General features: G+C 38.7%; 1 protein-coding gene across 5 annotated transcripts in view; it reads left to right on the top strand.

Annotated features, from left to right (window-relative positions):
• ptpn5 (protein tyrosine phosphatase non-receptor type 5) overlaps window positions 1–17,559 on the top strand; it is a 147,911-nt gene that overhangs the window by 115,382 nt on the left and 14,970 nt on the right. For 2 of the 5 annotated variants that reach the window (XM_053229282.1, XM_026946680.3), the window contains 2 exons: window positions 9,526–9,686; window positions 14,002–14,115. In XM_053229282.1, coding sequence (XP_053085257.1) covers window positions 9,526–9,686; window positions 14,002–14,115 — 275 coding nt within the window. Of the gene's footprint in view, window positions 1–8,253; window positions 9,329–9,525; window positions 9,687–14,001; window positions 14,116–17,559 lie in introns of those variants that run through there. The other 3 variants (XM_053229280.1, XM_053229281.1, XM_053229283.1) reach the window with 3 other exon arrangements.

Here is a 17,559-nt window from a genome sequence, read left to right as displayed (position 1 = left end):
GTCTGCAGCAATGTTTAGGTAGGTGGTATGTGTGAAAATAACATCCACATGAATGCCAAGACCCAAGGTTTCCCAGCAGAACATTGCTCAGAGCATCACACTGCCAAGACCAAGAACTCAACTGCTTAAGTGACAAGGACGGGTGGACTGGTCAGAATTGAGGGAAGGATAAATGCTGCCAAATAATGAGAGATCCTTGCAGAAAACCTGCTCCAGAGTGCACACAAACTCAGACTGGGATGAAAGTTCTCACCTTTCAATATTACACCCACCCGACGCATGCAGTCAAGAGAATGTTCGAGTGGCTTTGAGACAACACTCTGAATGTCCTTGAGATGCCCAGCCAAACCCTTGAACCCCACAGAACATCTGGGTAGAGACCTGAAGATGACAGTTCACAGATGCTCCCCATCCAATCTGATTGAGCTGGAGAGGATCTGCCAGTAAGAGTGGGAGAAATTGCCCAAATCGAGGTGTGCAAACTTTGTTGAGACTTACCCAAGAAGACTCAGAGCTGTAGTTGCTACCAAAGGTGCTTATATAAAGTCATAAGTAAAGGGTCTGAATACTTATCTCAATGTGAGATTTCAGTTTTTGATTTTTAATAAATTTGCAAAAATTACTAAAAACCTGTTTTTGCTTTGTTTTGATGAGTTATCGTGTAGCTTGATGACCAAAAAAGAAAAGTTAATCCATTTTAAATTAATTCTATAACACTGTAAAATGTACAAAAACTGAAGGTGTTTGAATACTTTGAACTTTCTGAAATATATCTGTATATATTACATTTTGAATGAATATTGATAGAAGCTGTCATTGTGAAGGTAATTGTTACATTCCAGTCCAGAGAAGTATAAGTGGCTTCAGAGAGAGAGAGGTAGAATGTCCTTTTCTGTGTGGAACTATCTGGTGCATCTGGCATAAAGAAGGCAGGCTGGATGCACTGGTGATTGAGATTTTCATCAAGCTTGTTGTCAGGGAGCTTTATCAAAGCACCAATATTCAGTTCAACACAGTCCAAGGAGAGGAAGTTTGTCATTGAGGAAAGGAGTGAAAATCATTGTTTTACAGAGAATGTGTAGGGAACAGTTACCATTACTTTTATCAGTTTGGTTACAAACATTTGTCTTTAAACCCAGCCTTTCAACAGAGTTTTGTCCATACCCTAAACAAGCAGTGGTGTGCTGGTCTTGTGGTGGACTAAATACTTGTATGATAGTTGCAGCTTCCTTGGTGTCTCCCAAAGCTGTAAGATACAATGGGTATTTTAACTAATATTGAGACCAATATTAGGATGTATGGTGGAAAATAGCTTATTTTAACACAGAAGACATAGCACCAAGATGAGAATTTATTTTCTTCACAAATCTAGTATTTGTTGCAAAATAAGAGAAAAAACTTGAATAAAAGCAAAAAAGGAAAAGTGTAAAATAAATAAAAATATAAAAAATGCAAATAAACAAAATGATAACAAACCAAAGTGCATGTGCAGAGGTAGCTATCTGTATGTTGATAGCTTATAATGCTATTATTTGCACTAAGTTGTATTGTTTTTTACAGGTCATTGATGTAATCATGTCCATAAGAGTAAGATCTACAAAAGTGTAGTGTTCTTTGGCTGAAAAGTGGCAGTGAATGGGGATTTGAGAGTAAATTTGCTTGTACATGGTCAAAGTATGAATTACTTGAAAAAGATAAATAAACAATGCAGAAACACTGTAACACTCGGAAAAAACAGTGATGCTGGAAAAAGAGGTAATTTTCATTTACAAATTATAAGAACAGATAGCAATTTGCAGAACTCCTGAACTATATGCCCTGTGGGTCTTTCTGTCAAGTTTTCTTAAGATCTTCTATCTACAAAAGTTATTCTTTAGTATCCTCTCTATGTGATCAATGCAAGAGCTCAGAAGGGACTCATGCTCATGCTTTTTGGTTCTGCTCTGAGGTGTCAGGGATTTGGAAGAGCATATTCCAGTGGTACTTTCAAGTTTTCAAAAAGAATATCAGTCCTGATGTGGAGTTAGCTCTGTTCGGATGCTCTGATCTTACATTAGCTATGCTGCATTCGCAACAGTTGTCTCTTATGTTTGGTATGGTGGTGGCTAAGAGGGTGATCTTGATGGAATGGAAGTCCACCTCACCACCTAGCTTTTAAAAATGGCTGGCTGAGATGGTTGTTGCCTCCTTCAACTTTGAAAGGAATCAATTTCTTAAGGCTGTTCCTCCCAAAAAATTTGTCAGGATCTGGGGCCTTTTCATGAGCTAAAAACAGACTGTGCACCTGTCATATACAATGGATAATTTTTATTTTGTCTCACATTTACCCCATTTGTTATGCATCTTTGCAGGGTGTAAGTGCCTAGGGTCATTGGTGGCTTTGTTAAGGGTTCAGAGAGTTTTTTTCTCCTCTTTCTCTTTGTGTTCTCTTTTGTATGCATTGTGTGAAATTTCATTTGTCTTTTTCCTTTTGATTTGTCTCTTGGGTTATATAAAATCTGCTATAAATAAAATATTAGAAAGAAAGATGTTCTATCTAACAACAAGCCAACTATTTTTCAAAGCAATTATGTCATTCCCAAATCAAGGAACTGTTATTTACAGTTGTCAACAATAGCCATCTAATAATATTTTATCAGATTTACTTCAGTTTTTAGGATTAAGCACCTCATTACAGTAAGCACCTTGTGCTCACGCAACTTTTAAAAAAAATCGTCCTGTGTGATCCTCGTCCTAATGCACATAGTCTGAATCTTTTTGCCAAGCTTTTAAAAAACAAACAAATAAAAAAAAGGAACAGCATGGGATGAACTGGAATGCCGATTGTGACCCAGGCCTCCTCACCTGATATCAGTGCCTGACCTCACTAATGCTCTTGTGGCTGAATGGGCAAATTCATACCACCATGTTCCAGAATCTAGTGGAAAGCCTATCCCAGAAGAGTGGAGTTTATTATGAAAGGGTGGAATAAATCTCAAATGGGATTGGGCCACCGAAGACTGCAGCACCCAAAAGCCATCACAAACTGTCTCATGTTCACCTTCACCTTCATTGTGATTGCACCCTCCTAAACTCAATTACACAATCACTGCCACAGTATATAAGGACTCAGTTCACTACAGTTCATTGAGAAGCATACACTCAGTGTCACGTACCTGTCGATAACAAGCCTTATGTTCTAAAGTTCTTGTGTTTATTGTTATGATTACGTTTCTGGTTCCTGGTTTATGTCTTTGTCTTTTGTCCACGTAACTCTGTTTGCATATCTGCTGACTTCTGCCTGTTTCCTGACTCTGATTGTGCTCTATGTTTTGGATTTGTTTGCCTGTTCTAAAAGATAGAATCTTAACCTGCAACTGTCACTGTCTCTGTCACCTGACAGAATACTTCACCTACAAATGGAGCAGGTTTCCAAGATGGGCGACAGGCTCTGGCTTTTCAAGGCCATCTCATCAGGTTAGCAATAACAGCAGATTGCTATGATCAATGCCCATCTAGCACAGCTCACCAGCTTGCTGGTACCCACATGGGTGGGTGGCTACTATGGCAGCATCCTCTCAATCTCATCACATGCCCCAACAAATAGCCAGGTGATCCCACTTCACGTAAAGTTCCCTGTATTTCTCCAGTCAGGGGGGAGTGACTTCGAAAAGAAAGATTACCCAGTTCATCAATCTACTAACCAGTAAGGCACTCACATGGGCTACTGCTGTCTATGGTCCCAAGGAGAAGAGCACACAACATCCTTTGAGTGCTTCCTAGAGCACTTTTGGCGAGGTTTTGACTATTTTTCCGAGGGGAAGGAAGTGGGTGAGCAACTCCTCATGCTCAAGCAAGGTAACCAGAGTGCCACTGAGTTCACGCTAACATTCAACACATTAGCCACTGGCAGTGGCTGGAATGAGCCGTCACTCAAGGCAGCTTATTGACTGGGCTAGAATCAAGATATTCTTACAGAACTGGCATGCCAGTTATAAAAATATATTGTAAATATGTGAATTTATCCCTAATGAGCAAGCGAGAGGCGACGGTGGCAAGGAAAATCTCCCTGAGATAATATGAGGAAGAAACCTTGAGAGGAACCAGGCTCAAAAGGGAACCCATCCTCATCTGGGCACAACGGATAGTGCAATTATAAATAAATCCCTTCTATTATTGTGTACTATATGGACTAATAGTGCAATTGTGCAACCAATAAATTCATCTCAGTTTTTGCAAGAAGTCTGGTTGGTTAAAATCTATCCACTGTCCACTGATGGAGTCCTGAGTACGAAGGTGTTTGTGGCAACCGCAGCCCCAAAGCCACTACAGCAATCGCAGTTCCAAGCCATTACAGTACAGCTCCCCATATGTGATCCCCAAGCCATCTCCACAGCCCCCAGGTGGTACTATCCCCAGCAAACCAAATGGTTCTTCAGACCGTCCATATGGGGCTGCCCCCAGCAGCAGCGAGCGAACTCAACCGATGAGAACTCCAACCAGAAGTAGGGCATCAGGATGGGTCAAGCAGCGAGAAGGAGCAGAAGGGGCATCAGGATGGGTCAGGCAGCGAGGAGGAGCAGAAGGGGTCAGGATCACTGGCATCTCAGCATGTGTAGCTCGAAAGAGAGTGAGGGGGAGAGAGAGAGATGGAGAGAGAGGGAGAGATTGTTAGGTAAGCTTTTGTCCTCTAATGGTTAAGGACAATGTAGTTTGCATGCAGAGTGCAAGCAGGGACTCCGGCAAGACTAGCTATGACAGCATAACTAAAAGGGAGAGCCAGAAGCTAACACAGACATGAGGGCACCCTGGGACATAAGGCAGCCAGCCACTCCACCGTCGACAAACAAGAGTGAACGCGTGAGAGTGGGGAGGCGACAGCATCCAAACATCCCAGTCCACCACAACACTCTATGCCTGTGGAACCCTCCAGACCTGCCCCTGAACCTAAGAAAACTATTCACAAAGGCTTGACTTAACAAATATGTTTTCAGCCTAGACTTAAACACTGAGACTGTGTCTGAGCCCCGAACACTAAGTGGAAGGCTGTTCCATAACTGTGGGGCTTTGTAAGAGAAAGCTCTACCCCCAGCTGTAGCACGCATTATTCGAGGTACCAACAAATAGCCTGCACCTTTTGATCTAAGTAGGCGTGGCGAATCATAAAAGATCATCAACAAAAGTTCGCTCAGGTACTGTGGTGCGAGACCATTTAGTGCTTTATAGGTCAATAGTAGTATTTTATAATCAATATGAAATTTAATTGGGAGCCAATGCAATGTGGATAAGATAGGGGTGATGTGGTCATATCTTCTGATTCTAGTAAGGATTCTTGCTGCTGCATTCTGGACTAACTGGAGCTTGTTTATGCATCTACTTGAGCAACCAGACAGTAAGGCATTACAATAATAGAACCTAGAGGTAACAAAAGCATGAACTAATTTTTCTGCACCGTGTAGTGCCAATATATTTCTTATTTTAGCAATATTTCTGAGATGAAAGAAAGCAATCCTAGTGATATTATCTACATGAGCCTCAAAAGAAAGACTAGAATCGATAATCAGACCAAGGTCTTTTGCTGCTGCACATGATGAAACAGAAAGGCCATCCAGAGTTATTATGTAATCAGAAAGCTTACTTCTAGCTGCATGTTGTCCTAGTACAAGTACTTCTGTCTTGTCAGAATTAAGTAAGAGAAAGTTAATAAGCATCCAATTTCTAATGTCTTTTACACATTCCTCAACTTCATTAAGCTGGTGTCTGTCATCTGGCTTTGCTGAAACATACAATTGTGTGTCATCAGTGTAACAGTGGAAGCTAATACCATGTTTACGGATAATTTTGCCCAGAGGTAGCATATATAAAGAAAAGAGCAATGGGCCTAAAACAGAACCTTATGGAACACCAAACTTTACCTTAGTATGAGAAGAGAACTCAACATTTACGTTTACAAAATCAGTCAAATAAGACCTGAGCCAGGAAAGGGCCGTTCCCTTAATGCCTACTGCATTTTCTAGTCTATCGAGGAGAATAGCATGATCAATGGTATCAAAAGCTACACTAAGGTCAAGCAGCACAAGCAAGGAGACACAACCCTGATCAGAGGCCAGTAGTAAGTCATTTACAACTTTTACCAGTGCTGTCTCTGTGCTATGATGAGGCCTAAATCCTGACTGATACATTTCACGAATGTTATTCCTATGTAAGTATGAGCATAGCTGCTGTGCTACAACCTTTTCTAGGACCTTGGAGATAAAGGGAAGGTTTGATATTGGATATTGGATATATATATTGTTCACATCGATCCCCATCTTGAAGCACCCAGATGCCTCCAAGCCCTTCATAGAGGAAGTAGATGCTTCACAGACCAGTGTGGGGTGGTGTTGTCACAGAGGTTTGGCAAGAAACTTCAACCAGTGACGTTCTTTCCAAAAAATTGTCCCCAGCTGAAAGAAACTACGACATAGGCAGCAAAGATCTCCTGGCAGTTAAACTAGCCTTGGAGGAGTGGCCTCGCTGGCTGGAGGGGGCCCAACACCAGTTTGTGATATACATCGACCATAAAAATCTTGAATACATCAATACGGCTATGAGATACAACTCACACCAGGCCAGGTGTGCTTTGTTCTTCTCAAGGTTTGAGTTCACTCTCTCTTACCACCCAGGGTCTAAGAACACCAAGACTGACTACCTCTCACACCTGTAACCAGCCCCTCCCAAGAAGAACACCAAAGAGCACATCTTGCCACCAGCCTGATTTGTGGGAACATTTGGGAGTTTGAGCAGGAAATTGGGAACACCCCAGGCCAGAGATTCCCCAGTCAGTGTCCTACAGGAAAGAAGTATGTGCCCTCTGAGGCTATGTACACATTAACCCAGATAAATTTTTTGTTTTGGTCTTCCATCCACACTGAGACAATGTTTTTGTCCAGAGAAAACTGAGCTTTTGAAAATGCTCTCCCAAGTGGATACATTTGAAAACTCCATTTTCACATTGTAGCATGGACTGAAAAAACAGATATTAAAAACAATTATGTATTTTTAGTCATGTGACACAGTCATGTAACCCATTCAACTCAAACAAGATGGTGGACAATGTTGTACTGCAGTTGTTGTGCCTGCTATCCAGTAAAGAATAATACCATTTTGCACAATCTTCAGATTGCATTGCAAGGGGACAGAATGTTCACTCGCAATTGCTATTCTGTGGTGGAACAGAAATGATGCAGGCCAAAGCATCTTACATTTACACAGGTGCAGTATAGAGATGTAAGCATTTTTACCTCAATCCCAAGGTAACACCGTCATCATGGTGGTCATCGACTGGTTTTCAAAGTCTCTCTAATTCCCCTCCCTAGTCTCCCTTCGAAACTGCTGAACTCATATTCAACCTTGTATTCAGACACTATGGGATTCCTGAAGACATAGTGAGTGACCGGGCAGCACAGTTCACATCTTGGTTATGGGAAAGTTTTATGGAGAAGCTGGTGGTTTCTGTCAGCCTCATGTCTGGGTACCACCCACAAGCCAACAATCAGGTGGAGAGGGCAAAGCAGGAAGTGGGCCACTTCTTGAGAGCCTATTGTGCTGACAACCAGGAGGACTGGGCCCGGTTCCTGCCGTGAACAGAATATGCCCAGATTTCCTCTCCTCTTATGTGGCGAATATATATTATTAACTGTTCATTATTGTTACTTTCCTCTGTCATAATTGCTGCCACATATACAGTGTCTGGTTACTTTCTCCACTCTCGCGACAGCACACACGAGACTTCGCGTCATGTGAAATCACATGATCACACAAGCAAGGAAGGCATAAGGTTTATATCAGCATAAAGAGAGCAGGGATAATCTTCCATTTTCTTATTTTTACATAAGCGATCGTTTTCCGATACTGATTACCTTTTTTCTTATTTTTTGTATGCTCTCCTCATTGGGGAGTTATCTTGGGCTAAATTCACTCAGGGATTACTCACCTAGGAGGATGTACACATCATATCGGACTCTGTCTTGGATTATTGCTACTGAGAATACACACACACACACACACACACACACACACACACACTCAGACGAGGTATTTAATGTTGTATGTTGGATTTTTGTTTTGTACACTGCATCATTTATGTAATACAAAGTGGATGTTTTGCAAACTTTTTTTTTCCGATTTGTTTTTGTCTGCTGAATACTCACTTATACATTACTAAGAGAGTTGAATCCCCTTGTTTGTGTAAACTCAGCGGTTTCAGAGCATTACAAACTAACCCCATTTCAGTGTGTGTTAGGTCACCAAACTCCCCTGTTCCCATGGAACACCAGCCCCTCCATCTTCCCTGCAGTTGATGACTGGTTCAAGAGGAGTGAACAAGTGTGGGAAGTTGCTCACCAACACCTGGAACAAGCAACCAAGATGAACAAGGAATTTTCAGACAACGTCCAGACTACGTTTCTGGTTCCTGGTTTATATCTTTGTCTTTTGCCCAAGTAACTCTGTTTGCATGTCACCTGACTTCTGTCTGTTTCCTCCCTCTGATTCTGCTCTATGTTTTGGATTTGTTTGCCTGTTCTAAAATAAAGAATCTTAACCTGCAACTGTCACCGTTTCTGCCGCCTGACAGGGATGTTCATATATATGGTATTTTCTCACACAGCAATGTCGTCTCTAGGGTTTACACAGAATGAAGTGTAAAAAAAAAAAAAATCCAGTGACTGGCAGTTTTGTGGGCAGAAAACCTTGTTGATGACAGACGTCAGAGGAGAATAGCCATGCTGGTTTGAGCGGACAGGAAGGCTAATTCAAATAGCCACTCTTTACAACCGTGAAGAGCAGAAAAACATCTCAGAATGCACAACACATCAAACATTAAGGCGGGTGGGCTTCAAGAGCAGTAGACCACAATAAGTTCCACTGGTAAAATAATGATAAATGGTATGGAAATGGTAAAATAATCAGTTTTAGAATTACCATTAATGTCTCCAGATTTGAACTGTATAACTGTGCTCTGAATTGAAGAGAAAAGTCCATATGTACAAACCTAAAAATATAAAGGAGAGGAGAAAATCTGTATGGAGATCCCTCTATACGTGTCTCCAACTGTGTTAGACATTACAGGAAGAGACTTAGGGCTGCTGTTCACTACAGGGCAGGCATCACAAAATATTTAATTGTAAGGATGCAAATAATTTTGAAAGTATTATTTTATTTAAAAAACTCTACTACTTGTTTAAATAAAACATAAAACACTAAGTAGTTGATGTGTTTGAGCTCAAAATATCATTGGTTGCATGTATTTACATATATTATTTTTTTGTTATTTTCATGAGAAGTACCATATATAAATTTGAAATTTATTAATTGATTATTTATTTACTAGCTTATAAATAAATATAATGTCACCATTTGAAATGCAATAATTTCTTTTCTTTCACAACTCCCCACAAATACACCTTTGTAAATGTCAGTGCTAAATACACTTTTTACAGAATCTTTCTGTTTGTCTCTTGTTTAATTTTGTGTGTATGTGTGTGTGTGTGCGCGCATGTCTAGTATGAAGGTGAGGAGCGTAGTCTCAAGCACTACTGGTACACATCATGGCCAGATCAGAAAACTCCAGATAAAGCCCCACCTCTTTTACAATTGGTCCAAGAAGTGGAGGAAGCGAGGAAACGGGCTCCACCCTCTAGTGGCCCTGTCATTGTTCACTGCAGGTACCCTAACCCCATGGTGCTATTTAGCATATTTATTAATTCCTATAGGTCCTTAAAAACACCACATACAGGGGGTGGACAAAATAATGCAAAAAAAGTGACATATAAGCTTAAATGCAATTTATTAGTATGTTTTTTTCCCTGTCACTTTATGTAATTTGTTGGCAGCTGGCAAGAAAAGAAAGGATATTGTTACTGGCTAGCCTCATTTTTGCCTTAAAAAAAACAGAAACACACACACATATATATGATTTTTTTATGATTTCTACATTATACAAAAACAGTTTAGATGTCCAAACGTTAGTTTTCCAGCACAAAATTAAATTTTACAGAACAATGTTTGTATGGCAGTAAAGAAAGAAGAATATTACATGAGCCCACTTTTCAGACAAAAATACATAATGAAGGCTACTGGGTTTTGCTGCAAAATAAGAAGCAAGTGCAACAGTCAAAGTCTTCAGGAAAACTGTGGCTGGTTCTGCAAGATGCTCAATAAAACTTACAGCTCATTTCCTTATAAAACTGCACATACTGTACCTAAGACTGCTATTTTTTTTAAAGCAAGAGGCTGTCACACCAAATATTGACTTTGTTTCATTTATTACTGTTTACTGTTCTTTATAGTTTTTTTTTAAAAAATGTAGAAACATTTAGTTTAATTATTTTTGAAGGCATCATTGCTCTACAGCATTTCTTTACATGTGCCTACGTTTTACACAGTACTCTATATATGTATATATAGTAGTCAAATAAAGTCAAATGAAAACCTTAAAACACCACTAGTTAGCCTACCTAAAGCTTCAATAGGGCTGTAATTCATTAACAATAAATTTGGTTATTGTTCTGTAACATTTCTCTCTCCTATCACCTGATATACTTGCTATAGTGAAAGATGTGGATTCCCTGTGGGTGACTATATTAGCTCAGAGCTCCCACCTACAATATGAAATTGAAACATTCAAGATACTATTTATGAAACATGCTGAGAATAAATTACAGACACAATACTTATTAACTTACTTTTGCAAAAGTAACATTCAGAAAGCTGATCACTGAAAACCTTTGTTTCTGTGTTTGGTTGTAGTACGTTTGGCACCGAATTTATCCATTATTTAATCAATTTTTTCATCAGGGTTGAAGTGTTACCTGACTTCTTGACTACTAGGTTAAGGCATTTATTGCACCAGGAATTGTTCTCATCTACTTTCATGAAGTACAGCAAGACTTTAGACCTCTGGGATGTATTTTCACCCTCTCTTTCTGCTCCCCGTGAATGAATATGCCAGTCAGACTTATGCAGTTTCCATATTTTCTTTAAAATTTTTAATATTCATTTATGATGTAATTTTGTCCAAAGTAGACAGAATTTTTTCAGCATTAACTTTTTCCAACTTGTCCACTCAGGCAAGTGACCTGATACTTCACTTTCCTGAACCAAATTTCTACTATCCCAAACAAATTTTTGTAGTTTAAAGTGTTATTTATACAGCATTTTTAAATAATAAATTAAAATCTAATCTCTGTAGTTTATTCTTAATATAATTTATTCTTAACATAAGTGTACATTATCACAATGTACTTTCTCTCAACTTATTTTCACTTTGCTGAAAGGTTTTGTAACAAAACACAAAAGTCACCTTTCATGACTTCAATTTCAGTTCACTGTGGTAACATTAACTTAATAAATTAAATAAAGTTTAAAGTTATAGTATGCAAGAGGTGTGTATCATGTGAGTGCACAGGTTTACAGCCTTATTGGCCTATGTTCTATAGGGAGCCATCCATCTACAACCTTAGTTGCAAGTGGCGAATAGCAGGCCCTCTAAGCTTTTGCACATTCACTTAGTAAAGTGATAATTTACATCTTCAATCTGACTTGATTTTCCTCAGTAATGTTAATGTTAGCATTAGCATGCATAGTTATGGAATGTTACCTTACCAGCAAGCTACACTGGTAGAGTGTTGGCTACAGGTTAGTGGCTAGCTACCACCTTTAATGCCATACATACGAGAAGACAGAGCAATTTATCATGGAACTCAAGCGACTATTTTCTAAAAGTTGTAGTGTTGAAAAAAAGACCTGCCTTTTTAGGGTAAGCCCTACAAACTGTTCAAATCATCTCTGGTATGGGAGAGTCAAAATCAAACCAGGGAATTTTTTCATGAAGGAAAAGGCTTTGGAATGTCAAGCCTCATACTCCCATTTTCTTGACATTTTGCTGCATGCCTTGCTGTGCAGGAGATGGGCAACAAATATTGCAATTTGTTTATTTTGACTGGACGAGCAATTGGATTAGACCATTTATTTACATTGCCAGAGCATTTTACTTTCCCCAGGCATTCGGGCAATAATCATTTTTGGATGAATATATATGTATACATATTGTTACAATATATAGTAAGCGAGAGAGAGAGAGAGAGAGAGAGAGGGAAAACCACTGGCCATTCAATTCAAGAAATGAACAGTCATGGGAAAAAGAAAGTAAATCCTCCTTCAATTCTATGTTTGTTTTTTAATTTATCAGAGCCTAAATAATAATTGTGTGATCCTCACCAATTTCATTAAACAAAAAATAACCTCACATGATAACAAAAATACACAATAGATTTCAATATGAAGTCATTTTTCACAAAAAATAAACCAACATCATGTGACCCCCATAAGGACATTTAATGTTTATGTTCATGACAGCCCAAGCAGAAAAAGACTGAACAAGTATGGCTTTCATGGGAGGGTGGCTAAGAAAAAGCCCCTCCTCTCCAAAAAGAATATGGCAGCATGACTTAGGTTTGTAAAATTGCATCTGAACAAACCATAAAAGTTCTGGATCAATACAGCGCCATGTTTAGCAAAAACCAACCTGGGAGACTTGCAGTCATTAAGACAACAATGAACTCCACTTTATACCAGAATATTTTTAAGACAAATGTGAGGCCGTGTGTCCAGCAGCTTAAGCTGGGTGGAAATTGGGTCATGCAACAGGAAAATGATCCCAAGCACACCAGCAAATTGATGTCTGAAGAGATAAAGAAGAAAAAAAATTAAGTGTTGGAATCGTCAAGTTAAAGTCCAGACCTCAACCCCATTCAGTTGCTGTGGCAGGATTTTAAGAGAGCTGTGCATAAACGATTGCCCTCAAACTTCAATGAACTGAAGCAATGTTGTAAAGAAGAGTGGGCCAAAATTTCTTCAAAATGAGAGACTGATAAACTCCTACAGAAAACGTGTACTTCAAGTTATTGTTGCCAATGGTGGTTCTCCATTACAAAATTACACTTATACTTATTTTTTCCCATCTGGTTTCTGAATGTTGGTTTACTTTTTGCAAAAAATGACTGCATATTGAAATCTCTTGGGGCTTTTTCTGTCACTTGAGGTTATTTGTATGTGTATATAAGTTGGTGCCCTAAATAAAAACATAGAATCGAAGGGGGTGTACTTTATTTGTCCCCATGATTGTATTTCTTTCTATTCATTGACCAGATATTTTAGTTGTAGACATTTTCCTTACTCTGCTTATGTAAGTTAAATAATTTTGTTGCGCCATTAACTGTATTCAGTAGCTCAGTTTAAGGTAAAAAGGTAAATATTTAAGATAAGGGGTATAGGTATTTAAAAGCAAAGTAAGGTATATACAGTAGGTATTTAAGGATTTAAGGTAAATAGTAGTTCCAGCCTGCTCAGTGATCCTGTTCCTATACATGTACATCCTCTAGCTTAATAGGCACAACTAGGGAGGTGTTGCAACCAGATCTATTGTGACCCTGACCAGGACATAATGACAATAGTATCTTTGCTTTGTAGCTATTTTACATTTCCTATTACTCAAGGGATCTTTTCAAAACTTGATACCTCTAAAGCTTACTTCAAGGGTAGCAGCTGACACGTTGTGCCACCTATGTGACCATGCTGATACAGACCAATGTATTTTAAGAGAAAATGAAAATAAGTCTTCAAAATCTCTTGCCAAGTGTTTAAAATGCAAGTAATTTTGCAGGGAATAATTATATTTCACAGTTGTTCTGCATATCTGCATAATAGGCAAGGAATATTTATTTAAAATGTTTTTAGATGAGTAGGCACATACACTAATGCAATCAATCCTTTTTTGGGATTTTCCTTGTTGAAAAATTTTGTCCACTTCGTGTATGTAATGTATTAGTGTTCTTGTCAGTATCCTATGAGATTTATCAAGTTGAGTTTATCTACTTTTATTAATCACTATTCTGGCATAAACATTATTACTTTACATTTTTAATAATAACAATAATAATAATAATAACCTATTCAAGGTCACTGCACAATTCCTCTCAGTGCAGGAATTGGCCGCACTGGCTGCTTCATTGCCACTGCTATCCTGTGTGAGCAGCTTAGACAAGAAGGAGTGGTGGACATCTTGAGAACCACCAGCCGATTACGTTTGGACAGGTATATTTGGATTGTATTAACATTCATGACACACAGTGATTAAAAATTTCCAACGATGCAAACCAATTAGAGAAACTACTTACCTTTATATAACCAAAATATTTATATTTTAAAAACTAATATTAAAATAATATATTTTGGATTTTAAAAAAACATGGAAAATTTTGGACATACTAGCTTAGTAATAGCAGTAGTGAAGATTTAAAAGCTGGAACTGAAAGAGAATTCATTAGCATACTGCCCCCATTTAGAGTAATTTTCATGGTGAGGGAAGCAAATTGTTGTTGAAGTGAATTGCCACTGGAACTCCATTCTTATGGTATCAAGGTGCTTGACAATACAATCACCCAACTGTCTCTTGGTCTTCTTTATGTGCAGCTGATTCTCAAGCGATCTATCTGTCTGTTTGCCAGTCTGTCTGTCTGTCTATCTATCTATCTATCTGTCTGTCTGTCTGTCTGTCTGTCTGTCTATCTATTCATACTATCTATCTATACTATCTATTAATTTACAAATGAAAACATGAAACCAAATATCTAAAAAAAAATACAACATCCAAGGTTTGTGTAAAGAATAATCTTCAGTGCAGTCTATGCAAACATGAGTTATCGTGGCACAGCAGTACAACTTATATGAGTGAGCACCTGAAGAGGAATCATCCCAGTGTGAATTCTAGTGAGATCTCTGTATGGTGGGATGACTGGCTTTATCATAAGCATTAGTTAACAATGTCTAACCATATTGATGCAATTTTGTGTTTAAACAACTAATTAACTAATTCATCAGTTTAGCTGGCTGAAATGGAATAACAGAAAACAGAGAGCATGCTAGCATTGTTTATCTAGCCCACACATTTTAGCATGTGCTCTGGTAAAAATATTTGTCCCCTTGGTCTGTTGTTTTTTTTATCATTCATACCACAAAAATGCAAGGCACAGCATAAGGATGTAAGTAACACCTGGATACCTTCTCGTGCACAAAGTTATATGTGACGAGTGTAGGGGAAATAGATCTATTTATACTGGAAGCACCAGAAATGCAAGGCACATTCCAGCAATGAAGGTGCTTCACTGTAAATTTAATTAAGCAGTCTCATAAAATAATCAGTCTCAGTAGTTAATCGCTCACATAAAACATCCACTTTTGTAATATTAAAATTTTAATTAAAATTAACCTTTCAAATAAGTCAAAATGATTAAAGCCTCAATTTTATCTGAGAGAAATAATAATCAATGACTTGGTTTCTGAAGGATTAGTTCTGAATAGTTTTGCTTCTTGAAAGGTAACAACTAAGACAAGACAATAAAATGTTCAATAAAATGGAATTTATTGAAACCCAGTGAAGAGAAGAAAAACATTAATCAGCTACTTTACTAAGAATGCCTAATTCTAAATAGGGACAAAAAGGGAAAGAGAGAGAGAGAAAATCTGTGCGTGAGGATGTGTGTCCTGCTCTAAAGTTTGTGTGTCCATGTGGAAATGTATTACCACATGAAATACATGGCTGTGCCTCTTGGAATGTGGAAAAGGAACAATAGGGAGAAAAATTATGATGTTAAAGACTCCATGCATGTTGGATAGCCATGATAGGTGCTATTCTTCCTCAGTAAAACATAGATAAGTAGAAATGAAGTAGAAAGTACAACGGGGGAAAAATAAAGTAACAGAGTAATGACAAAGTACAAAGGTGCATGTGCAGGAGAGGGCTGTATATACATAGTTGGTTGTGGAGAGGTATCAAATACTCTTACCGTCCACTGTAATAGGAACACCTGTACACCTGCTCATTTATGCAGATTTCTTATCAGCTAATCATTTGGCAGCAGCACAATGCATAAAATCATGCAGATACAGGTCAAGAGCTTTGGTTAATGTTCATATCAAACATCAGAATGAAGAAAAAGTGTGATCTCTGTGACTTAAACCATGGCATGGTTGTTGGTGTTTTGAGTATTTCATAAACTGCTGATCTCCTGGGATTTTCAAACACAACAGTATCTAAAGTTTACACAGAATGGTGTGAAAAACAAAAACATTTTGAGTGAGCAAAAGATCTGTGGGTAGAAATGCCTTGTTGATGAGAGAGGTCAGAGGAAAATGGCCAGATTGGTTCAAGCTTCCAGGAAGGATATAGTAACTCACTCTTTACAACTGTGGTGAGCCGAAGAGCATCTCAGCATACACAAAGCATCAAATCTTGAGGTGGATGGACTACAACAGCAGAAGACTACATTGGGTTCCATTCTTGTCAGTCATCTAGTAAATGCTGAGTGTTGAGTAATGTAACAGCTCTTGGAAAGCTGTTCCTCAGTCTGGGTTTATGGGACTATTGAAAATGCTGTAGCTGGGGGGGCTGGGTCGAGTTGGGTCGGTTTTTTGGAGACGTTAATGGCTTGAAGGGTGCAGTGAGATCTGTAAATTTCTTTCAGTATTGGAAGCTGAGACTGAGGGACCGTATTAGTAATTGGAGAGTGGCTCTGCATGTACAAAGATAAGAGAAAGATCAAAGAGGAAGGGGAGAATTATATCTAAAAGAATGCTGATTGTAACTACAGTTTACAGATTCAAAATCAGAACAGTTGAGACTATGCACCCGCAATATTAAGCTATACTATTTTTTCTGCCCAGCGAGAAGAAACGGAGAGTCTATACTGCTCTCAGCATCTAATTAACTTCAGTGTCTTTTTAATGTAATTGATTTTGAGTGTGTTCATCGTGTAACTTACTCATCGTGTAACTTACTCATCGGGATAATGAAAATTAAAAAATTCTATACATCATTCATGCCTAGTTTGTGGGGTGATCCATGGATACTCTCCCTGATGCAGTTCAGTCGGCTTTATAACCTGCACAGGTCCAGCCATCCAATGAAGTTGTCGCTGAGTGAAATTTTGATTTTCCATTGATGAGCGATGTAAGCTGTCCTTTCTTTGTGGTCCCACCACAAGGGTCAACCCCAAAGAGCTGCGACTTTCCTCTCTTTGAGGTCCATCTGCAAGAGTGATATGTGTATGATCCTGACTCCTTCTGCCCTCCAGACCTGCCTGATCCATCCTGATGCCCCACTTCTGCTTGGAGCCTCCATCACCTGAAAATCATTTGCTGCTGTTGAGGATAGCCCTGCATGGATAGCCTAAAGATCACCATGGGGTTACTGTGGATGGTACCATATGGACACCCTGCAGATGGCTGTGGATGTTCTTCCTTGGATAGCCTAAAGACTGCAATTTCTAAGAACAGTTTACACTCAAGTCTCAATCCTTTAACAGTTGATAACTTCAGTTTGATACAAAGTTAAAGTTAAAACCCTAATGATGGTCATACTCAAGTTCTTTTTAATCTTTAGTACACAGTTATAGAATAGAAATGATTTATGATCACAGTGTCACCCAGAAGAGGATGGGTTTGCTTTTGAGTCTGGTTCCTCTCAAGGTTTCTTCCTCT

The sequence above is a fragment of the Pangasianodon hypophthalmus genome, chromosome 25 (assembly GCF_027358585.1).
Source record: "Pangasianodon hypophthalmus isolate fPanHyp1 chromosome 25, fPanHyp1.pri, whole genome shotgun sequence".
NCBI lineage: Eukaryota > Metazoa > Chordata > Actinopteri > Siluriformes > Pangasiidae > Pangasianodon > Pangasianodon hypophthalmus.
This window is presented reverse-complemented; position numbering and strand designations above follow the sequence as displayed.